At 45.7% G+C, this 23,349-nt stretch overlaps 2 protein-coding genes and 1 non-coding gene across 34 annotated transcripts in view; 2 read left to right on the top strand and 1 right to left on the bottom strand.

The window, feature by feature from the left end:
- The window catches only part of RBMS2 (RNA binding motif single stranded interacting protein 2), a 102,408-nt gene that overhangs the window by 63,316 nt on the left and 15,743 nt on the right, over window positions 1-23,349 (top strand). For 8 of the 14 annotated variants that reach the window (XM_055246836.2, XM_055246834.2, XM_063621366.1 and 5 more), the window contains 9 exons: window positions 5,479-5,558; window positions 5,694-5,803; window positions 6,128-6,174; window positions 6,353-6,446; window positions 11,406-11,483; window positions 12,109-12,219; window positions 12,847-12,927; window positions 13,469-13,555; window positions 13,673-20,143. In XM_055246836.2, coding sequence (XP_055102811.1) covers window positions 5,479-5,558; window positions 5,694-5,803; window positions 6,128-6,174; window positions 6,353-6,446; window positions 11,406-11,483; window positions 12,109-12,219; window positions 12,847-12,927; window positions 13,469-13,549 — 682 coding nt within the window. In that variant the 3' untranslated portion in view covers window positions 13,550-13,555; window positions 13,673-20,143. Of the gene's footprint in view, window positions 1-5,478; window positions 5,559-5,693; window positions 5,804-6,127; window positions 6,175-6,352; window positions 6,447-11,405; window positions 11,484-12,108; window positions 12,220-12,846; window positions 12,928-13,468; window positions 13,556-13,672; window positions 20,144-23,349 lie in introns of those variants that run through there. The other 6 variants (XM_055246829.2, XM_055246833.2, XM_055246830.2 and 3 more) reach the window with 6 other exon arrangements.
- LOC129467207 (U6 spliceosomal RNA) lies at window positions 13,071-13,174 on the top strand. Its single transcript, XR_008652333.1, has one exon. It is a non-coding gene; the product is annotated as a U6 spliceosomal RNA (small nuclear RNA).
- Window positions 20,504-23,349, bottom strand: part of BAZ2A (bromodomain adjacent to zinc finger domain 2A) — a 40,799-nt gene continuing 37,953 nt past the window's right edge. For all 19 annotated transcript variants that reach the window (XM_063621319.1, XM_063621320.1, XM_055246791.2 and 16 more), the window contains one exon: window positions 20,504-23,268. In XM_063621319.1, coding sequence (XP_063477389.1) covers window positions 23,103-23,268 — 166 coding nt within the window. In that variant the 3' untranslated portion in view covers window positions 20,504-23,102. The remainder of the gene's footprint in view (window positions 23,269-23,349) is intronic.

The following is a 23,349-nucleotide window of genomic DNA, read 5'->3' as shown; positions in this document are numbered from 1 at the left end:
ACTTTGGGAAGCCGAGGCGGGCAGATCACCTGAGGTCGGGAGTTCGAGACCAGCCTGACCAACGTGGAAAAACCCTGTCTCTACTAAAAATACAAAATTAGCTGGGTATGGTGGCGCGTGCCTGTAATGCCAGCTACTCAGGAGGCTGAGGCAGGAGAATCACTTGAACCTGGGAGGCGGAGGTTATGGTGAGCTGAGATCATGCCATTGCACTCCAGCCTGGGCGACAAGAGCAAAACTCCATCTCAAAAAAAAAAAAAAATAGAGTGGTCCCCCCTTATTTATGGTTTTACTTTCTATGGTTTCAGTTACCCACAGTCAACTGAAAATATTAAACGTAAAAGTCCAGAAATAGTTACAAAGTTTTTAAATTGTATGCCATTCTGAGTAGCATGATTAAAGTTCAGGCCGGGCCCGGTGGCTCACGCCTGTAATCCCAACACTTTGGGAGGCCGAGGCGAGCAGATCACTTGAGATCAGGAGATCAAGACCAGCCTGGTCAACATGGTAAAACCCTATCTCCATTAAAAATACAAAGCTAGCCAGGTGTGGTAGTGTGCACCTGTAGTCCCAGCTACTCGGGAGGCTGAGGCAGTAGAATTGCTTGAACCTGAGAGGCAGAGGTTGCAGTGAGCCCAAATCGCACCACTGCACTCTAACGTGAGTGACACAGTGAGATTCTGTCTCAAAAACATAAATAAATAAAAAATTTCATGTTGTCCGCTCCATCCCACCCTTTGTCCAAAGTATCCACACTGCAAATGCTACCCACCCATTAGTCACTTAGTAGCCATCGTGGCCATCAGATGAAAAAGCATAGTATATCTAGGGTTTGGTACTATCCATGGTTTCAGGCATCCACTAGGGGCCTTGGAATGTATCTCCTGAGGATAAGGAGGGACTACTATAGTCATAAATCTCATATCATTCTTATATTCCTTTTTTCTTCTTGATCTTGTGTTTCTATTCCATTTCTCTATAGAATTTTGTTTCTATTCCATTTCTCTATAGAATTGTATTCTAGTGTAAAATATTTTTATAAAGTCTTTATGGATCATCTTGTTATACTTCTCTGCAACAAAAATATGTATATAAATTAAAAATTTTGGCCAGGCATGGTGGCTCGTGCCTGTATAATCCCAGCACTTTGGGAGGCTGAGGTGGGCAGATCACTTGAGGTCAGGAATTCTAGACCAGCCTGGCCAACATGGTGAAACCCCCGTCTCTACTAAAAATATAAAAATTAGCTGAGTGTGTTGGTGGGCACCTGTAATTCCAGCTACTCAGGAGGCTGAGGTGAGAGAATCACTGGAACCCAGGAGATGGAGGTTGCAGTGAGCTGAGATCACACCACTGCACTCCAGCCTGGATGACAGAGTGAGAGTCAAAAAAAAAAAAAAAAAAGTTATCTTTACAATGATGAGCTCACAATTGCCCAGACAACATAAATATATTAAAATGTTCATACAAGGCCAGGGGCAGTGGCTCACGCCTGTAATCCCAGCACTTTGGGAGGCCAAGGTGGGTGGATCACCTGAGGTCAGGAGTTCGAGACCAGCCTGGTCAACTTGGTGAAACCCTGTCTCTACTAAAAATACAAAAATTAGCTGGGCGTGGTGGCAGGCGCCTGTAATCCCAGCTACTCAGGAGTCTGAGGCAAGAGAATCACTTGAACCCAGGAGGCGGAAGTTGCAGTGAGCCGAGATCACACCACTGCACTCCAGCCTGGACAATAAGAGCGAAACTCCGTCTCAAAAATAATAATAATAAATTAAATTAAATAAAATGTTCATACAAAATTATTATTATTATTATTATTATTATTATTATTGAGACAGGGTCTCACTTGGTTGTGCAGGCTAGAGTGCAGTGGTACGATCCTGGCTTACTACAGCCTTGACCTTCTGGGCTCAAGTGGTCCTCACACCTCCCTACCACCAGGCCCAGCTAATTTTTTGGGGGGGGATGGTGGGGGCAGCAAATTTTTTAATTTTTTAATTTTTTTTTGGAGATGGAGTTTCACACTGTCACCCAGGCTGGATTGCAGTGGTGCGATCTTGGCTCACGGCAACCTCTGCTTTCCAGGTTCAAGCAATTCTCCTGCCTCAACCTCCCAAGTAGCTGGGACCGTTGGCACATGCCGCCACACCTGGCTAATTTTTTGTATTTTAGTAGAGACTGGGTTTTACCGTGTTGCCCAGGCTGGTCTCGAACTCCTGAGCTGAGCTCAGGCAGTCCACCTGCCTCAGCCTCCCAGAGTGCTAGGATTACAGGCGTGAGCCACTGCACCCGGCCTAATTTTTTAATTTTTTTGTAAAGTTGGAGTCTTACTGTTTAGCCCAAGCTGGTCTTGAATGCCTGGGCTCAAGCAGTCCTCCTGCCTCAGCCTTTCAAAGTGCTGGGATTTAGGCATGAGCTACTGTGCCTGGCCCCAAATTTTTTTTTTTTTTTTTGAGATGGCATCTTACTCTGTTGCCCAGGCTGGAGTACAGTGGTGCGATCTCAGCTCACTGTAACCTCCACCTCCCAGGTTCAGGCGATTCTTGTGCCTCAGCCTCCCAAGTAGCTAGGATTACAGTTGCATGCCACCATGCCCAGCTAATTTTTGTATTTTTAGTAGAGGCAGGGTTTCACCAGGTTGGCCAGGCTGGTCTCGAACTCCTGGCCTCAAGTGACCCACCCACCTTGGCTTCCCAAAGTGCTGGGATTACCGAGGTGAGCCACTGCCCCCGGCCAAATTATTTTATAGAAGTAAATTTTATTGCATATACAGAAGCATCTATGACATGGATAGGTTTTGTTTTGTTTAGATTTTTCTAATTAGGTCAGGTAAGCATAAATTAATATTGTTTATTACTGTAACAAGGGAGAGTTTAATGCCAGTTCTATTCCTGCTTTTTGTTTTCATGCTGAGAAACCTTGTTCTCATAAATAAGTAGATGGGAATGGAAAGAATTTTGTTAAAACAGGAATTTTAAAAATTTCTTCTGGCCAGGTATGGTGGCTTGTGCCTGTAATCCCAGCACTTTGGGAGGCCGAAGCAGGCGGATCACTTGAGGCCAGGAGTTTGAGACCAGCCTGGACAACATGGCGAAACCCCATCTCTACTAAAAATACAGCAATTAGCCAGGCGTAGTGGGACATGCCAGTAATCCCAGCTACTTGGGAGCTGAGGTAGGAGAATCGTTTGAACCTGGGAGGAGGAGGTTGCAGTGAGCCGAGATTGCACCACTGCACTCCAGCCTGGGCAACAGAGCGAGACTCCATCTAAAAAAACAAACAAAAAAATCCTTCTGAATTATATGCCAAGAACCAAGGTGTTCTGTCATCAAAATTGATTTTTTATGTGTGAATTGACAACTTGCTAAAGTCCCCCAACTTTGTTGTTTCTAAAGAATTGGAAACCATTTGAGAGGAGCTATCGTAAGAGGGGACTTCAGCCTTGATCATTAGCCGTCAGGAGCTCTCCCTCAGGAAGATTAGATTTAACCATTTTTGAGAAAGTTGAAATTCTGAAATGCTCCACAGCCTGCTTACCCTTTGGAAAGACTGTAAGGGGTAGAAGTACCTAACAGAAGACCACAGCTCTACGATACCTAATGTGTGGTTTTCTCTAAAAGGCTCAATTTGAGGACTTTTAAAAATCTCTTCTTTTGGCCGGGTGCAGTGACTCACGCCTGTAATCCCAGCACTTTGGGAGGCTGAGGCGGGCGGATCACGAGGTCAAGAGATCGAGACCATCCAGGCTAACACGGTGAAACCCCGTCTCTACTAAAAATACAAAAAATTAGCCGGGTGTGGTGGCGGGCACCTGTAGTCCCAGCTTACTCGGGAGGCCGAGGCAGGAGAATGGTGTGAACCCAGGAGGCAGAACTTGCAGTGAGCCAAGATCGCGCCACTGCACTCCAACCTGGGCGACAGAGTGAGACTCAGTCTCGAAAAAAAAAAAAAATCTTTTATAGGAATGGTTCGTATTTCTGGTGGTCATTGGCACAGAAAATGTGAGTCTTACTTTAAATATGGAAATAGATTAAATATACTGAGTTACTTTAAATATGGAAATAGGTGAAAATACTGTTCCTTGTTCTACATAGTCCCTTATAATTTTTAGAACACATTTATATACATTATCTCCTTTGATCTACACAACACCAAGTGGTAGGGTAGATGGATGTTATCTCTAAAGCACAAATAAGGAGTGGATCAGAGGGGTTTTTTTGTTTTGTTTTGTTTTTTGTTGTTGTTGTTTTTGAGATGGAGTCTTGCTCTGTCGCTTAGGCTGGAGTGCAGTGGCGTGATCTCAGCTCACTGCAGCCTCTGCTTCCCGGGTTCAAGCAATTCTTCTGCCTCAGCCTCCTGAGTAGCTGGGACTACTGGCATGCACCACCATGCTCAGCTAATTTTTTTTGTATTTTTAGTAGAGACGGGGTTTCACCATGTTGGCCAGGATGGTCTTGATCTCTTGACCTCATGATCTGCCCGCCTCAGCCTCTCAAAGTGCTGGGATTACAGGCGTGAACCACCGCGCCTGGCCTTTTTTTTTTAAACACAGATTCTCACTCTGTTGCCCAGGCTGGAGTGCAGTGGTGTAATCTCAGCTCACTGCAACCTCTGCCTCCCAGGTTCAAGTGATTCTCTCACCTCTGCCTCCTGAGTAGCTGGGACTACAGGCAAGTGCCACCACTCCCGGCTAATTTTTGTATTTTTAGTAGAGAAGGGGTTTCTCCATGTTGTCCAGGCTGGTCTCAAACTCCTGACCTCAGGTGATCCGCCTGCCTCAGCCTCCCAGAGTGCTGGGATTACAGGTGTGAGCCACCGCACCCAGCCGATCAGAGGGTTTTTGTGAGTGTCCTAACTCACAGAGCTCTGGGTGGCGAACTGGTGCTGAAATCTCAGTCTTCTGATTCCTTATTTCTCTTTCTCCAACAAGAAACTAACTCAGTAGACTCCAGCGTTCCTTTTTCTATCACTATGGGCTATGAACTCTTTCTTATTGCTTTTTCCTTCCACAGATTCATGAAATATTAACGATATTATCAATAGCTAATTAGACCTTGACCTTAATTACAACAAGAAGCAAAAAATAAATATTGGCAAATTCTTAGCTTGTACAATTTTATCAAATTAAAGGAACAATTTTCATTCAGAATTTTCTAATAAAAAATAATGGTAACAACCTCTATTTCTTGTATTCTTATTTATATGGCAGACACAAGAGAGGGCCCATGTTAATAGTCTGAAGACCGCCATTTTTCCTATGAGGATCCCATACAGGGACCAGTTGAGAGAACCTTCATTACTAGTTGGGGTTACCTCTTCAAGAAGCTTGAATTTGTGTGGCAGACACTCTGTGCTTCTGTAGTTGTAACATTTGGAGCAGTTGTGGGGCTGGGAACTTAGAGCTTTGCTTTCGCTTTCAATGTGTGGAGAGCACAGATCCTGGAGAAGCTAGAGCCTAACCCCTCTTATGCTCCTTAGGATGGAGTCCACAGAGAAGTGTGAAGCCATCATCACCCACTTTAATGGAAAATATATTAAGACACCCCCTGGAGTACCAGGTGAGGCATCTGGGGCTCAGGCTGAGAGGGCCACAGGTTGTTACTTCCGGTGAAGATTCTGGAGCAGCTTTGCATGAGTGTGCCTGGGCCACATGAGGTGGGACTCAGCTGCCCATCTGCCTTCTCTCTCGGCAGTCCCATCCGATCCCTTGCTTTGCAAATTTGCTGATGGCGGGCCAAAGAAACGACAGAACCAAGGAAAATTTGTGCAAAATGGACGGGCTTGGCCAAGGAATGGAGACATGGTAAGAGGACCTCTGAGGAGACAGGCGTACTAACGACATTAAAGTGGAATGGAAATGATCATGGCATGATTTCTGTGAGCTTAGGTGGGAAGCTTGAGAGTTACAGTATGTAATTGAGAAATGCTGGCTGTTAACATACTGCCAGTATGTTCTCGTGTGTGGCTTTGTGGCCTGCATAATCAGAAAAACTCTGAAATAGCTCTAGTGGGACTTGTCCAGGCTTTAATTTGTTAAACTAAAACATTCCCAGCCTTGGACATTCTGGGCCAGCTCCTATTCTCACTCAAGGGCTCACAATGTGAACACTGTGTTCTTTCTTTATAGGGCGGCATGGCCTTGACCTATGACCCCACCGCAGCTCTTCAGAATGGGTAAAGTTTTATATAATCAAGCCACCTGAAAATGATAATGGCCTGTGTCCAGACACTCAAATGCTTCATCTTGATTATCTCATTTGAAAGTCAAGAGAACATTGGCTGTGCCTATCAGCTGGGGCCCTTCCCTTGTGGTTTCCTGTGACTCAGTACTGATTGAGGTTCCTTCCCACAGGTTTTACCCAGCCCCTTATAACATCACCCCCAACAGGATGCTTGCTCAGTCTGCACTCTCCCCATACCTTTCCTCTCCTGTGTCTTCGTATCAGGTATGTTCATGCCTGAAAAATGGTGTGGTGGTTTTCCCTACTACTGTGCTTTAAGTGAAGTAATATAAGGCTAGGAACTACTTGTTTTTTGTTTTTTCTTTTAATCATATTACACACAATTTTACATAACAGCGTAAAAGATGATCTGTGCGTGTGGTCATATATATGGTATACAGTTTTAATGGTGTCCTCTTACTCCCCCTCCACCACCTCCACAAGTAAACTCATGTTAATGTCCTACTGTGTAGCATTTGTCATATTTTTTCATATGAATATACACATATGTATAGCATTTGGGGAGTTGTTTATTTTACAAAAATTGGACCATATTAAATATATTTTTACATTCACTTATCTCACTTAACAGTATCCTACACCAGTGATTCTTAAAGTGTGGTCCCTGAACAAGCAGCATCAGCATCATCTGAGAATTTTTAGAAACAGAAATTTTGGACTCCCCTCCAAATCTACTGAATTACAAACTCTGAGGATGGGGCCCAGCGATCTGGGCTTTTGTTTCTTTGTTTGTTTTAAGAGGGCGTCTCGCTCTGTTGCCCAGGCTGGAATGCAGTGGTGCAATCTTGGCTCACTGCAATCTCCGCCTCCTAGGTTCAGGCGATTCTCCTGTCTTAGCCTCCGGAGTACCTGGGATTACAGGCATGCGCCACCACGCCCAGCTAATTTTTGTATTTTTAGTAGAGACGGGGTTTCACCATGTTGGCCAGGCTGGTCTCAAACTCCTGACCTCAGGTGATCCACCCGCCTCAGCCTCCCAAAGTGCTGCACCACGCCCAGCCGTGATCTGGGTTTTAACAAGCCCTCCAGGTGATTCTGTTGCAGATCCTCCGCTCTATGTTGAGCATAATGTTGAGATCCTGTGCTCTAATTTTATCTTTTTTAGTGGTTGCATTATATTTCATGCTGCAGATATGCCAGAATTCTTTAGCTATACCCGATGGGGGCATTCACTTAGATTCGTTTTTTTGCTGCTATCAGTAATGCTCCACTAAACACCCTTGTGCTGTATTTTTATACATGAGTGCTTCTATTTCTGGGGGCTAGAGTCCCAGGAGTTGGATTGCTAGGTTGAATGTTGTATGGATTTTCAGTTTTATAGATGTTGCCAGATTGCTTTCCACAAAGGCTGTGTCACCTCACATTTCCACCAGCCATGTATGAAATTACCCATCTCCCTCTAGGCATGGGTGCTACTGCTCTTTTAAAATTGTTCCTGTCAGGCCGGGCGCGGTGGCTCACGCTTGTAATCCCAGCACTTTGGGAGGCCGAGGCGGGCGGATCACGAGGTCAGGAGATCGAGACCATGGTGAAACCCCGTCTCTACTAAAAATACAAAAAATTAGCCGGGCGTGGTGGCGGGCGCCTGTAGTCCCAGCTACTCGGAGAGGCTGAGGCAGGAGAATGGCATGAACCCGGGAGGCAGAGTTTGCAGTGAGCCGAGATTGTGCCACTGCACTCCAGCCTGGGTGACAGAGCAAGACTCCGTCTCAAAAAAAAAATAAATAAAAAAAATAAAATAAAATAAAATAAAAAATAAAATTGTTCCTGTCTTGCTGGGCACGGTGGCTCATACCTGTAATCCCAGCACTTCGGGAGGCCGAGGCAGGTGGATCACCTGAGGTCAGGAGTTCGAGACCAGCCTGGCCAACATGGTGAAACCTAGTCTCTACTAAAAACACAGAAATTAGCTGGGCATGGTGGCGGGTGCCTGTAATCCCAGCTACTCGGGAGGCTGAGGCCAGAAAATTGCTTGAACCCAGCAGGCGGAGGTTGCAGTGAGCCAAGATCGCACCACTACACTCCAGCCTGGGTGACAACAGTGAAAATCTGTCTCAAAAAAAAAAAAAAAAAAATTGTTCCTGTCTTGATGAATGTAAAGTACATTGTTATTTTAATTTGCATGTCCCTTACTATAGGTGAATTTAACCATTTCATTTGACATATTTTGATTGGCTTCTCTCTGATTGCTATTCATATGCTTTGCCCATGTTTCTATTTGGTTATTTGTTCTTTCCCCATCAACTTATAAAAACTCCATGTAAGTGTTACTCTTCTAAATGTTATATTTGTTACAAATTTTTTTCCAATTTTAGTTTTTGGCTGTTGAATTTGTGGTCCTCAAACTTTAGTGATGTATCAGAATCATGTGGAAAGCTTATTGAAACGTGGGTTGCTGGGCATCACACCCAGTTTCTGGTTCAGTAAGACGGGTGGAAGGCAAGAATTTGCATGTCCGACAAGTTCCCAGGTGATGCTGCTGCTACTGCTGCTGGTCCAGGGACCATACTGTGGGAATCACTAGTTTTTGCCATATAAAAGTTTAAAATTTGGCCAGATGTGATGGCTCATGCCTGAAATCCCAGCAGTTTGGGAGGCAGAGGCAGGCAGATCACTTGAGCTCAGGAGTTCGAGACCAGCCTGGGCAACAGGGCAAAACCCCAGTCTCTACAAAAAAATACGAAAATTAGCCAGGCGAGGTGGTGCATGCCTGTAATCCCAGCAACTCAGGAGACTGAAGTGGGAGAATTGCTTGAGCCCGGAGATTGAGGTTTCAGTGAGCTGTGATTGTGCCACTGTACTCCATCCTGTGCAACAGAGCAAGACCATGTCTCAAAAAAAAAAAAAAAAAAAGTTTAAAATTTGTATATAGTTAAATTTGTCTTTTTCTTTTATAAATAACTTTTGAGGCCAGGCATGGTGGCTCACGCCTGTAATCCCAGCACTTTGGGAGGCCGAGGCGGGCGGATCACAAGGTCAGGAGATCGAGACCATCCTGACTAACACGGTGAAACCCCGTCTCTACTAAAAATACAAAAAATTAGCCGGGTGTGGTGGTGGGCACCTGTAGTCCCAGCTTACTCGGGAGGCTGAGGCAGGAGAATGGCGTGAACCCGCGAGGTGGAGCTTGCAGTAAGCTGAGATCGTGCCACTGCACTCCAGCCTGGGTGACAGAGTGAGACTCTGTCTCAAAAAATAAATAATTAAATAACTTTTGAATTTCATGTCCTTTTTTTTTTTTTTTTTAATGATGGAGTTTCGCTCTTGTTGCCCAGGCTGGAGTACAATGGACCAATCTCAGCTCACTGCAACCTCCGCCTCCCAGGTTCAAGTGATTCTCCTGCCTCAGCCTCCCAAGTAGCTAGAATTACAGGCATACGCCACCATGCCTGGCTAATTTTGTATTTTTAGTAGAGATGGGGTTTCTCCATGTTGGTCAGGCTGGTCTCAAACTCCCGACCTCAGGTGATCCACCCACCTCGGCCTCCCAAAGTGCTGGGATTACAGGCATGAGCCACTGCGCCCGGCAAATTTCTTAATTTAAAAAAGTATTCTCTGTCTCTATACTGTGTATCTGGTCTCTAAGATTTTATGTTTTACATTTACATTTAAATGTGTAATCATCAGGAATTTATCTTTGTGTATGGCATAAGATAGGAGTCTGTTTTCTTTCAGAGTGTTAACCAGTTGGCCTAGCACCAAATTATTAAATAATCTAACTTTTTGGATTATTTAATCCAATATTGGATTATTTCAAATCTAATTTTAATTGAAATGTCCTTGCAACCCATTATATACTTCTGTGTCTATGGATTTGCCTATTCTGGATATAATAGGCAAAGCTCAGAAAACTGTATGATTGTGTGATTACACATAAGTAAAATCATACAATATATTTTTTTGCGTCTGGCTTCTTTCACTTAGTATATTTTCAAGATGTATCCATGTTGTAGCATTTATCAGTACTTCCTTCTTTTTATGGCTGAATAATATTCCATTATATGGCTATACCACATTTTGTTTATCCAGTTATCAATTGGTCATCATTTGAGTTGTTTCCTTTTGGCTATTATGAATAATACTGCTATAAACATTGATATACAAGTTTTTGTGTGGACATATGTTTTCATTTCACTTGGGTATATACCTAGGAGTGGAATTGCGGGGCTACATAGTAACTCTATATTTAACTTTTTGAGGAACTGCCAAAGCATTTTCCAGAGTAGCTGCACCATTTTACATTCCCACCAGTGGCAGTGTAAAACACTCGTTATTCTATCCTTTTAATTGTAGCCATGCTGGCCTGGCACTGTGGCTCACACCTGTAATCCCAGCACTGTGGGAGGCCGAGGTGGGCGGATCACTTGAGCTGAGGAGTTCAAGACTAGCCTGGGCAACATGGCGAAACCCCGCCTCTACAAAAAATACAAAAAGTAGCCAGGTGTGGGCTGGGCGTGGTGGCTCACGCCTGTAATCCCAGCACTTTGGGAGGCCGAGGCGGGCATATCACGAGGTCAGGAGATTGAGACCATCCTGGCTAACACGGTGAAACCCTGTCTCTATTGAAAATACAAAAACAAAATTAGCCGGGCATGGTGGCGGGCACCTGTAGTCCCAGCTACTCAGGAGGCCGAGGTGGGAGAATGGTGTCAACCTGGGAGGCGGAGCTTGCAGTGAGCCGAGATCCCGCCACTGCACTCCAGCCTGGGCGACAGAGCAAGAACCGGTCTCAAAAAATAGAAATAATAATTGTAGCCATCCTGACAGGTGTGAAGTGGTATCCCACTGTGGTTTTGATTTGCATTTGAACCTCTTTCATGCACTTATTGGCTATTTGTATATCTTCTTAGAGAGATATCTTTCCAAACCCCCCTTTTTTTTTTTTTCTAATTTTTTTAGTGACAAGGTCTCACTCTGTCGCCCAGGCTGGAGTGTAGTGTCAGAATCATAGCTCACTGTAATTTTGAACTCCTCTTTGCCCTTTTTTAAACTGGATTATTTATTGAGTTTTAAGAGTTGCTAATATTTTTAAAACAGTTTTTCTTAATGTTTCCATTTTGAGTGGGGCATTGGAACTTTTCTGAGCTTTGTTGAACATTATTAGATCCTTGGGCTGAATAATAGTTTCCAGGCAATTAACATTTTTGGTTTTGCTTGTTTTAGAGAGTGACTCAGACATCTCCTCTACAAGTACCTAACCCATCCTGGATGCACCACCATTCGTACCTCATGCAGCCTTCAGTGAGTGTTCACAAGTGGGCAGAAGCCAAAGAGGCAATTTGATGTAAAGAAAAAACTGGCCGGGCACCGTGGCTCACGCCTGTAATCCCAGCGCTTTGGGAGGCCAAGGCAGGCGAATCATCTGAGGTCAGGAGTTTGAGACCAGCCTGGCCAACATGACAAAACCCTGTCTCTACTAAAAATGCCAAAAATTAGCCAGGCGTAGTGGCGGGCGCCTGTAATCCCAGCTACTCAGGAGGCTGAGATAGGAGAATCGCTTAAATCCAGGAGGCGGAGGTTGCAGTGAGCTGAGATCGTGCCATTGCACTCCAGTCTGGGCAACAAAAGTGAAACTCCGTCTCAAAAAAAAAAATGGCCTTTGATGCCAGGAGATGTGGGTGTGAGTTCTGGCTCAGACCCTTGTGCAACCCAGCAGTAAGACCTAAGCTTGTTATTCTTAGACGAGGGTCCTTCCACACTGACAGGCAGAGTTCCTATTCTTGTTGCATAGTTGGGCTGCTGCTCACTTACCATTTCCCAGGATTCTTAAATGTCTGTCTCCAGTGGTCCTGACAGCCACCAATCACTGCTTTAGGCAGCCTCACAGGATGCTGCAGCTAACCCTGTCCTTTGTTGCTGACTCTAGGGTTCAGTTCTGACACCAGGGATGGACCATCCCATTTCTCTCCAGCCTGCCTCCATGATGGGACCCCTTACCCAGCAACTGGGCCATCTCTCCCTCAGCAGCACAGGCACGGTAAAGCAGGATATTTCTGATTGTAAACTCTCCTACTGAGCAAGGCATACCTGTGTAATACTCTTCAGCATAAGTAACTTATGAATAATGATGGAATTACTTCAGTGTCATCCAGGGCACACTCAGAACAGGACATAAACTACAATGGTAGTGCTCCATGAGCCAGGAATACAGCCATTCTGCTCCCCAGCCCACCCCTTTTAACTGATTCCTACTCATGCACCTCATGAATAGTGCTTCTGTCTGCATATTAGTTTAAGATACACACACGTCCTAGGAATCCTCATGAAAATAGTACCTGGAAGGATGGAGGAAGCTCATTAGGTTTCTTGTAGGCCTACTGCATTCCTTTTTGCATAGAAAGGGCTCAAGGGTAGAGAAGGGAGTGTGTTGAGGAAAAGCAGAAGAAAGTCAGGAAACAGGAGGAAAATAAGTCCTATAGGGAGATGTCTCCCTAACAGTGTACTTTAGAACCACCTGAAGTGCTTTTAAGACGCTAATGCTCAGACCAATTAAAGTAGAATCTCGGGGTAGAATACAGGTGTCAGTATTTTTTTAAAGCCCCCCAGCTGCTTCAAATGTAGCCAAAAATCACTGCTGTAAGCCTGCTGATGTTTCTCTTTCTAGTATGTGCCGACGGCTGCAGCTATGCAAGGAGCTTACATCTCCCAGTACACCCCTGTGCCTTCTTCCAGTGTTTCAGTCGAGGTAAGCGTGTTATCATTTCTTTGGATTGAGATTAGGAAAACGAACGGAGGCAGGTTTCCCCCTGATCAAGTTCTTTCTCTCACAATGATGCTGATTCTGTGTTCACAAATAGCTGGTAGGTATATGAAGAACGTAGGAAGGATGTGCTCGCTTCGGCAGCATGCATACTAAAATTGGAATGATACAGAGAAGATTAGGGCCCCTGTGCAAGGATGACATGCAAATTTGTGAAGCGTTCCATATTTAAAAAAAAAACAACAACAGATGTAGGAAAGAAGGACTTGGTCTGAGTTTATGAATGAGGCCCTTCCTTACAGTAGTTGACACCAGGGTGCCGGCTTGTATTGACTAATGTGTCTTGGGAAGAGGACAGGCTGTAGGAAGGTTGGGGAAGTGGTGGTGTGGCTGGAAACACACATGAGTGTGGAGAGTGGGTAGGTTTGGGAGGGCACTCGATGTCGGGTGGGCTTTGGTGAGGCTGCTGTAGTGGAGGTGAGGAAAGGAATGCACAAGATGACTCCCCTCCTTGGCTATGGCACAGGAGAGCAGCGGCCAACAGAACCAAGTGGCAGTGGACGCACCCTCAGAGCATGGGGTCTATTCTTTCCAGTTCAACAAGTAACAGTGGGTAAGAACCACATGCTGGGGGGCAGGGAGGGCTGCAGTGGCAGACAGCAGCTCAGCCCGGCCTGAAGTCAGGTTCTCATGTTTGTCTTGTCTCCTCTCTGGCTTGTGCCTTCTTTAGGATTCCCCTCCCCATCTTTACTGAATACAAATGAATTCTTGGAGATACTCATGCTCTCAGATTCCAGAGGGTTAACCAGGAATGGAGACCATCCGTCGGCCCTGCTAAGGACTAACACTTAGCCATCGCTTTTCACAGGCCTGGGCCTGGAAAAAGAAATCTCTATGTTCCTGCCTTTTACTATTTCTCCAATGCTGATGGAGCCTGGGGGAACCATCACTTTTTTTGTGTGCTACATTCAAGGAGATCAAAAAAAACTTTTTTTCTTTTGCAAAGAAAGCTTTTTGTTGTTAACTGCAACGTATTTTTCCCCTACCTTGAAGAGACATGGTGGTCATAGCTTCTCATCTATGCGAAAAAGTTTTCGATATATTGGAATTATTTGGGAATGCTTTTAAAACAATTTGTAATTATTTCTTTACAAACCAAAACAGAACAGAAAGGTGTGGTGCTAGAACATTGATGAAGGAGCCCTACTTACTGAGCTTAGTTATGGACTTTTTTGATGTGTGTGTGTGTGTTTTAAAAAGTATGCAGACTCTTAAAATTTTATTTTGTAAAGCTCGCAGCTCATGCACCCCATCTCCTCTTCACCCATATTATGCCTTCCTTCTCTTGTCCAGATTCTTCTTTTTCTCTTTTCTAAACAGCTGAGCCTGCCTACTTTGCCCTTTTACAGCTTTTAATTTTATGGATTTTTAAAAATGAAATTTCAGGTGGAATTTGGGGTTGGGGGCAGGCTGGGCAAGGAACAAGGCAGAACACTAAGTAGGCCATGGAAGTGGCTGTTCTTTCCTCCACCGTGCCACACCCTGTGAGAAAAAACTAGACTTTGGCTTCAGAAAGCACAGATGTGACCCAGGCTTACTAAAGAGACAATTCCACAGCCCTGGGAACACACCCTTGAGCCAAATTTGGTTGAAGACTAGGTCTTCCCTGGCAAGTTCCGGAAGGATGGACTTACTGACTTTTACCAACTTTTCTCACTGCCAAGGCCAACAGCATCTGAGGAAGATGCCAGGTACAGCTTTTTGGGAGTACCTGCTTTCTTGCCTCCTGGAGGATATTTTCTGTCCTGGGCTTCATGGCCCCTCTCTTCCCTGTTACACATTGCTGTGCTCAGAGCCTTTGCAGCTGTGACCTAGTTGAATCCACATAGGCTTCTTCCACACGGTGGAAGATCTGCTGCTTCACTCACAGACCAGGGGTTCTCAACCAGAGGTGGTTTTGTCCCTCAGAGGCCTTTGGCAACATCTAGAGACAGTTTTGATTGCCACGCCTGGAGGTGGGATGTGTGTGCTACTGGCATCTAGTGGCTGGAAACCAGGGTTGCTGCTAAACATCCTACACTGCATAGGATAGTCCCCTCTACCCCCAGCCAAGAATTATCTGACTCCAGAGGTCAATATTGCCAAGATTGGGAAACACTGACATAGAAAGTGTTGTCCCTGCCTCCTGGGTTAGGGTAAATTCTCAGCCCAACCCTGGACAAACAGTGCCTTTTGACACTCATGCAACTGTTTGGGAAGGACTGGACTGGGATCCTTGAATTCTCCCCAGACTTTGACTTTTGATAACTCTGCATATAGCAAGAGTGATTCTTGAAAGAGTTGTGGCTCCATGCGGAATGCACACATGTACTCAGAGGGATTCAGGTGGGCATTGTTCTGGTGTGTGCTGTGCAACGGTGGGAAAGGACAAAGCTCTCTAAACTGTCCAGAGCAACCTGCCCTGCCCCGGTGTGGTTGGACCCTTTGCCCAGGGAACCAGGACGTCAGAAATAATATTCCTTCTGTGGAAGGACAACAGGGAGCTAGGGTAGAAAAGAGCAATAAATTCCAACTCTTTATGAGGTCAGGAGTCCTTTAAAAAAAGCCTGTGTCTTGGTCTTTAACTGTCCCCTTCTGCAAGATGTGACTCTATACACATGGAGACAGATTGAAGAAAGACTTCACCCATCTTCTAGGAAATAAAATCCTGCTTCTGTCTTCTCCCAGTCACTCCCTTATGCACTGAAAGGAGAATTTGACTCCCTTGCACTTCAAGGCCAGGTGCCTCTCCACCAGACAGTCACACAAAGGCAAATAATGGAGGACAGAGAGACAGGTGTTCATTAGGCTGGCCATAGGGAGAGCAAGGGGGTGACAGCAGGGGAAAAGAAACTGTAGTGTCAGTTGTCACAAGTAGAGCTTGGCCCAGCTTTCCCTCCCTTCCCAGCCACCCCAGAATTGAGAGTCCCAGTGCCCCCTAGTGTCGACTTTCTATGTACATCCTAGGGGTGAGGGAGTGCGGGGCAATGGGTAGGATATAAAGCGTAAAGGACAAATTGCCGCAGTCTTCTCATTGATGCTTCCAAACTCAGGAAGGGCTTATCCAGTGTAAAATAGCCTCAAGCCCAGCAACCTTCTAGAGGGCTCTGGCTGGGCAGATAGCTTTTGTTTTTGAGTCTCCAGCCCTCAGTCAAGGAAAATATACCATAGCGGCTTTCTTGTCAGTGGCCTTTGAGAGAAAGAGAAAACAAATCTAGAATTCTGTTCATTTGATAGACCGGGGGAGCTTTGCTATGGTAGGAGGCTTAGGAAGGGCCCTTCACGCATAGAAACCATTGTTGATATTACCAGTCCCCTCTCCTCTGCCTCACAGAACTCCTGATTCTGTCTTCTTTCTCTCTATATATATATATTTTAAAATGTTTAAATGGCTCTAATTTTTTCTTTTGAATTTTGAATTTACCTTTTGGAGTTCTTCTCATGTGAATCTACTTGTTAGATTGTATTAATGAGTGTTTCTGATTTGGGCATGGGAAGTGATGGGGGCCTGAAGTGATTTTGCAGTGGCTAATGGCACTGAGGAATTTCTTTTTTGGTGCATTTGGTTTACACTCATTTCCCCCCAATTGTTAGTTCATTTGTAACAGTGGGTGAGTGTTTGGAGGAAAGGAGGGAGAAGAAAGGAGGGATACTGTTTCTCCCATGAAATAGTCTAATTGGTTGGGGTGATGGCAGAGGGAAACGTAGGGGAGCCTTCCAGCTCGCAGCCGAGGGTTGGGCTCTTAAACACTATGTCTAGTGTTTTCTGAATGCTGTCTTCATGGAGCCCAGCTCTTACTCTCTTTGTACTTTACATCTCACCCCCACTCATTACAGATGCTCATAACATTCTTAAAATATTTTTGTACTTGGCATTTTTCTGTTTTCAGTCAACTAGAACACACTAGAGTCCCTTCCTCAGATGGCATAATCCTTTATAGGCTCTGAGCCTGCCTAGCCATCTCCTATCGGTGTTACTACTCCTCATCTCAGACTCTGAGATGATACTCAGACCCTAAACTGATTGGACTTTTTGGAGGAGGGTGCCAGTAGAGGTCAGGAAGATGTGGAGATGATGATGGAGAGAGATGTTTTTATTTTATTTTATTTTTTCAGACAGAGTCTTGCTCTGTCGCCCAGGCTGGAGTGCAATGGCACGATCTCGGCTCACTGCAACCGCCGCCTCCCAGGTTCAAGCAATTCTCCTGCCTCAGCCTCCCGAGTAGCTGGGATTACAGGCACCTGCCACCATGCCTGGCTAATTTTTTTATTTTTAGTAAAGACGGGGTTTCACCATGTTGGCCAGGCTGGTCTTGAACTCCTGACCTCAGGTAATCTGCCCGCCTTAGCCTCCCAAAGTGCTGGGATTACAGGCATGAGCCACCGCGCCCAGCTTTTATTTTATTTTTTAGAGATGGTCTTGCTGTGTCACCCAGGCTGGAGTGCAGTGATGCAGTCGTAGTCCACTACAGTCTCAAATTCCTGGGCCCAAGGGTTCTTCCCACCTAAGTCTTCCAAGTAGCTGAAACTACAGGCACGTACTACCAAGCCCAGTTAGTTTTTTAAGTTTTTGTAGAGACAGGGGTCTTACTATGTTGCCCAGACTGGTCTTAAACTCCTATCAAGTGAGCCTCCCACCTCAGCCTTCCAAAGTGCTATGATTACAGGTGTGAGCCTCCATGCTTGGATGAGATGTTGTTTTTAATGTTTTCGGTTTTTTGGTTTTGTTTTGTTTTTTTGAGACAGGGTCTCACTCTGTGGCCCAGGCTGGAGTGCAGTGGCACCATCACGGCTCACTGTAGCCTCGACCTCCCAAGGCTCAGGTGATCCTCTTGCCTCAGCCACCCTTTCCCCGGCCACCAAGTAGCTGGGACTACAGGCGTGTGCCAGTAGTTTTTTTTTTATTTTATTTTTAGTAGAGATGGGGTTTTACCACGTTGGCCAGGGTAGTCTCCAACTCCTGACCTCCAAATGGCTAATTTTTGTATCTTTAATAGAGACAGGGTTTCCCCATGTTGCGCAGCCTGGTCTCGAACTCCTGGGCTCAAATGATCCACCCACCTTGGCCTCCCAAAGTGCTGGGATTACAGGCATGAGCCACCACACCTGGCCTTTTCAGTTTTTTTATTTTTATTTTTTCTTTGAGACGGAGTCTCACTCTGTCGCCCAGGCTGGAGTGTAATGGCGTGATCTTGGCTCACTGAAACCTCTGTCTCCTGGGTTCAAGCAGTTCTCCTGCCTCAGCCTCCTGAGTAGCTGGGATTACAGGTGCCTGCCACCATGCCTAGCTAATTTTTGTATTTTTAGTAGAGACAGGGTTTTGCCACATTGCCCAGGCTGGTCTTGAACTCCTGGGCTCAAATGATCCACTTGCCTTGGCCTCCCAAAGTGCTGGGATTACAGGTGTGAGCCACTGCACCTGGCCCTTTGTAGTGTTTTTAACCAAAGAATTTGTAGAGTTGCCCAGGCCAAGAAGCCTGGCAGCTCTAAAGGGTAATAGACCTTGTCAGTAAGAGATAGGGAGTGGTAAGAGGACATTACTCATACTGAAGATGAAGACCAGACTTTGCTGCTTCACAGGCCATGCCCTGGGTTGGGCCACTTCAGCTCCACTCCATTCGTTTTCCTTTCCTAACTTGACAATCAGTGAGCTCATTCACCCTCCCTTAGTGCCTCCAGTGCCTACTCCTGTCACTCCAATGTCAACCCATTGGGAGTTGAGGCCTGCACGTGGGCTGTTACTTTGCGCCATACAGATGCTGTGAGAGGCCTTGCTGGAATGTCCTAGGGATCCCTAGTAGCAGTGGCTATTAGTCTTCTAGAAAAGGACTATTGCTGCTGCCTTGTGCACATGCCCCACCTTCTGGGAAAGTGGCAGCATTGCGCTCATGAGGGGCTTTGCATTCTTAGCCAAGGGCAATAAACTGGGTGGGTGATCTGGCCCAAACTTGCCCCTAGGCTCTGCTAGCCCTGAATCAGCAGGCTTCAGAGAGGAGGGTGGGTGTTATAAAAGCCAGTCTGTAAAGGGTAAATTCCAAATCTTGTGCCTTGTTATACCAATCCTTCCTGATTCCCGTTTAAACCAACTACTCTATTTCTGTGCTGCCTACATTTTCAATCCTCCCAAGCATTAGCAAATTCCTGAAATTTCCTCATTTGGTAGGCCTTCCATAGGAGCCAGCTATGGACTTCCATAGGAGTTGGCAGCTAAAACCAGACTGAGTTTCTGTCTCCCTTCTGATCTTTGCTGCACCTCCCAGGGGATGGTCCCCACGACTACAAAACCCAGGTGCCCTCATCACCCATTACCCCTGACCTGTCCACTTGTTTTGAATAAACCTTCATTCTCCAAGCAGATCCCCAAACTTCCTTGTCCTTGTTACACATCTACCTCACAATCTCACAATTCAACAATAGGTAAATACCTGGATTCACTGATTTCTTTACTGTCCTTCTCTCTCTGAGTGTTGGGAAGATGGGGGCTAGAAAAGGCTCATAATTTTTAAACTCTTGGGAATTTAAAAACTTGGGAATTTCTATTCCTACAATGTTTTCTCTGGGGTTTTTAGCTCACTGATCGCCCTAGAATGGTGTGAACTCTCCAGATAGGTCCTGCTGTGATAGGCCAGGGGAGTAGGCTGTGCAGTGATGGCTTACGGTAATAAGTAATGGTTGGAGGACACCAGCATAGGAGCAGAGTTTAGACTTAAGAGGACAAGAAAGCTGCTCGGTGGCTGGTGTATAGCTGTGAAGGTAACCAAACACCAAAGAGGGAGTCTGTGATTTTTATAAGGCTGGAAGTGAATGTTCCTTTTCTACCTTAACAGTTTAGGGGGTTTTCACCAAGACAAAGTTTCCAGGCTGGAGGGTAATACATTTCCAGCCCGAGTGAAGTCCCCACTTCAACATATACCCTTTTTGGGTGGGTAAACACTTCTTTGCATGTGGACAGAAAATGTTTAATTTATACTTAAACACATTTTGTGCATTTTTATCTGGAGACTTCTAGTTTTATACTCTTCCCGCATCTATGCCAATGCCACCATTCTAACTTACGCTCCTTTTCTACCCCTGGTCTTTTCCTTGTCCTTCCCTACAACTTGGTAGAGGTCCATTTTGTCTTACTTCACACTTTTTTTTTTTAATAAAACACAAAAGTCTACATCTTGGTGTCTTATCCGTGAGTGGGAAGTGGTTGGTACGCTGGTGATGGTCCCATTTTTGCTATGACAGGAACACAGAGGTAGCAGCTTAGGAAGCTGGGGCCACATCTCACAAGGCAGGACCTGGATGCACTGAATCCCACTTTGCTCCAGCAACTCGGCCAGACATTTAGGCAGGAGCACTAATGACCCTTTCCATCCACACGGAGAGTGTGGAACAGGAGTCCGGCTTTTAGTACCGTTTGCACAGAAAAGGTGAACATGTTGTTCCCCTGCCTGTGGTCTCTTAAGCCAGTCATACCCATCCCAACGCCGTCTCCCCCTCAGGTGTGTAGAAGGGAAGATGAATACACAGAGTCTTTTGAATCTCTATCAAATGTGGTTTTTTTATTCAACTGACAAGCACTTTTCTACAGCTGCACTTGTGGAACATCACATGGCAAAAACAGGAGTTTTTCGCTAGACTTTTTTTTCTTTTTAACCTTATTAAAAATGAGATTGGTCCTAAAAATATAGAAAGAAATAAATTTAAATTCACAAAAAACTGTACATTATCAAAAAGTCACTAAAACACCACATTTGGTTATATAAAAAGTCCCTTTTGCTGTAAAAGGAACACAGAAACTTGTTGGTGTTGATGATGTGGTTTCTTCCTGTCAATCAGACTGATGGGAGGGAAGCAAAAGGGCAGGGGGTGGGTTGTCTTTTTATTTTAAACCTGCTTTCCCTACCAAATACTCTTGTCATGAAGAGAAAATCCACCTAGCTCAAGGGGGCAGTGAAGATGAGGAAAGAAAACCAAGAAATGGCCCCTTTGATCATGCCCTATCCCTACCACCCCCAACCCCGCTCCAGCCCCCACTTCTTCAAACTGAGGCTAGGACCCCACCCCGCCATATGAGTGAGTGTCTGGTCCCTAGGGAAAGAGATGGAGCTGGGAGAGAAACACAAAGCAGGAACCATGGAGATTTCACTCCCCCATCCACCTCACCTCCAACAATGAGATTAATCTAGCACATCTTATACCAGGGGAAAATTGCCAGGGGGGAAAAAGCAGAGCCCCCAACTCTAACAGTTTCAACTGTCTAACACAAAGTTTGTTACAGCGCAGTTATTTAGATAAAATATAAATATTTATGCATAATATAAAGTCAATTCAAATATTCTTCAATCCACCTCTTAAAAGCAAAAAAAAAATCTCAAATAAAATTAAAAGTTTTGAGGTTTATCTGACAGAAAAGGCGACTTTAGAAATAGGCTATGGGGGAGAAGGGGCATAAAGGAATAAAGGGGCTGCCCCAGGACCTACACTGCCCCTACCCCCTTCAGTGGCTCTTCAGTGCTGCCAGAATACAAGGAATGCTCCACCTCACCTGGCACCCCCACCCCCAATGGAACATTTCTTGGATGCCTCAGCTCTCTGCTTGGGCCAGCCAGCAGCCACCTCCCCAGTGCAAGTACCCGTAATCTCTGAAGGGAGGGGCTCTGCTGAGCAGGAAAAGCAGGGGCCAAGCGCCCATGGCTATAGCTGGGAGTCAGCAGCTTTCCTCTCATGTTGGGGGCTTAACTTGGACATAGTCACATGTAGGGCAGTGATGGACCCAGAACTACTCCTCCCTACTCTCCTGTGCTCCAGGGTCTCTGCTGCTGGGGAAGGGGTCCTGGGGTATGAAGTAAATGAAGAAAAGCACAACTAAATGGGATTAGGAAATGATCCAGTTCTACCACTCTCCCGTAGAAGCTTAAGATTCAGAGCTACCGAGAGAGGGAGTTCCTGCTGAAAGATTGCACAGTCTGAAGAGGCTGGAACAAAAATGACCAGGAGAGAGACACAGCCTTGTCTCCAGAGAAATTGTTCCTGTGGTTTCCCAAAGACAAAAAAGTGATGGTTTTAAACAATGGGAAAAATGGGAGTGAAAACAGATACTTGGGGAAACTGAATGGATCCTATCAAACAATACAGGGTCACAAGCACAGCATCTTCTCTCACACACACACACTCACACACAGCGCGCTCTGAGGCCGGCCCCATTGCTACCTGGCCTCCATCTTGGGGTGCACCCAAACTCAGCAGTAGTTGTCCCTGAGGAGTTCCCAAGAGGGTTTGGGAAGGAGGTGGGGAAGGAGGCTGGAAGGCCCAGGAAGCCTCCCTGCCCTCTCCCCAGCTACTGAGTTTCAGAAAAGGCTGGAAACTCAGCATGTGAGGAGCATCCAACGTCATACAGGGGATAGCTATCGGCAGGAAGATGGGGACAGAAGACAGGGACCTCTGAACGTTTTTTTTTTTTTCCTTTCAAGGGAAAAGATTTGGGAGAAGAGAAAAGGAGGGAGGAACCCGTACACGATAGTTTTACATTATTGGATGAGAGAAAATCTGAAAACTGGGGGTTGGGAGGTGGGAAAAGAAAAACAGACAGCGAGAAGCAGGGAAGGGACTGAACATGGAAGCAGCATGTCCAGGGCCCGGTGTCCGGCGCGACACACTTGGGAGTTAAGTCCACTTTACTGGCCGTCACTGCGGGTCCGCACACAGTACAGAGTGTTTCTTGGTTTCACACATTCACTAGAACTATTGCTATTGTTAAATAACCCCAGAATGCTGGGGCACGTACAGGGGAGGAGAGGAAGCAGGGAGGAGGAAGTAGGGACTTCTTTCCCCCTCCCCATTTTTAATTAGCAAATAAAACAGAAAAGAAAAATTATTTTTTTCTTTCTTTTTTTGGCTTTTAGTCCAGAAGGACCTCATCTCTGCACCTCTTACTGAGGAGCAAGAGGAGGAAAGGGAGAAAGGGATTTAGGAATAAGAGGATGTGGGGCGCTGCCAAGGGCAAGGTCAAAAATCAGGGTTGTATCTGACTTGAGTCTGGACCCAGGGCACCATCAGCAGGTGAAAATGGCAGGTTTTTTGTTTGGAAGGTGGGGGGAGATGCCACAAGGTGACTCCCCACCTCCCTTGCCTCACAGATTGGCCTGTTTTCCCTGATAAAACTCCTCCCAGCGGCTCTCGAAGAAGCGGCGCATGATGTGCCCAGCCTTGCCTACTTCAGAGTCATCCTCGTTGAAAGTCTGGCAGTTGTCAAATACCAGGAGGGCATCAGCCGCAAACTCCTCTGAGCTGGTGTACCTGGACAGGGCAGGGGCAAAGCTGTGAGCTGGGTAGGAGTTGCAGCAGTAGCAAAGACCAGGGGGTTTCACCCACATCTAC

The sequence above is a fragment of the Symphalangus syndactylus genome, chromosome 17, assembly GCF_028878055.3.
Source record: "Symphalangus syndactylus isolate Jambi chromosome 17, NHGRI_mSymSyn1-v2.1_pri, whole genome shotgun sequence".
Taxonomy (NCBI): domain Eukaryota; kingdom Metazoa; phylum Chordata; class Mammalia; order Primates; family Hylobatidae; genus Symphalangus; species Symphalangus syndactylus.
This window is presented reverse-complemented; position numbering and strand designations above follow the sequence as displayed.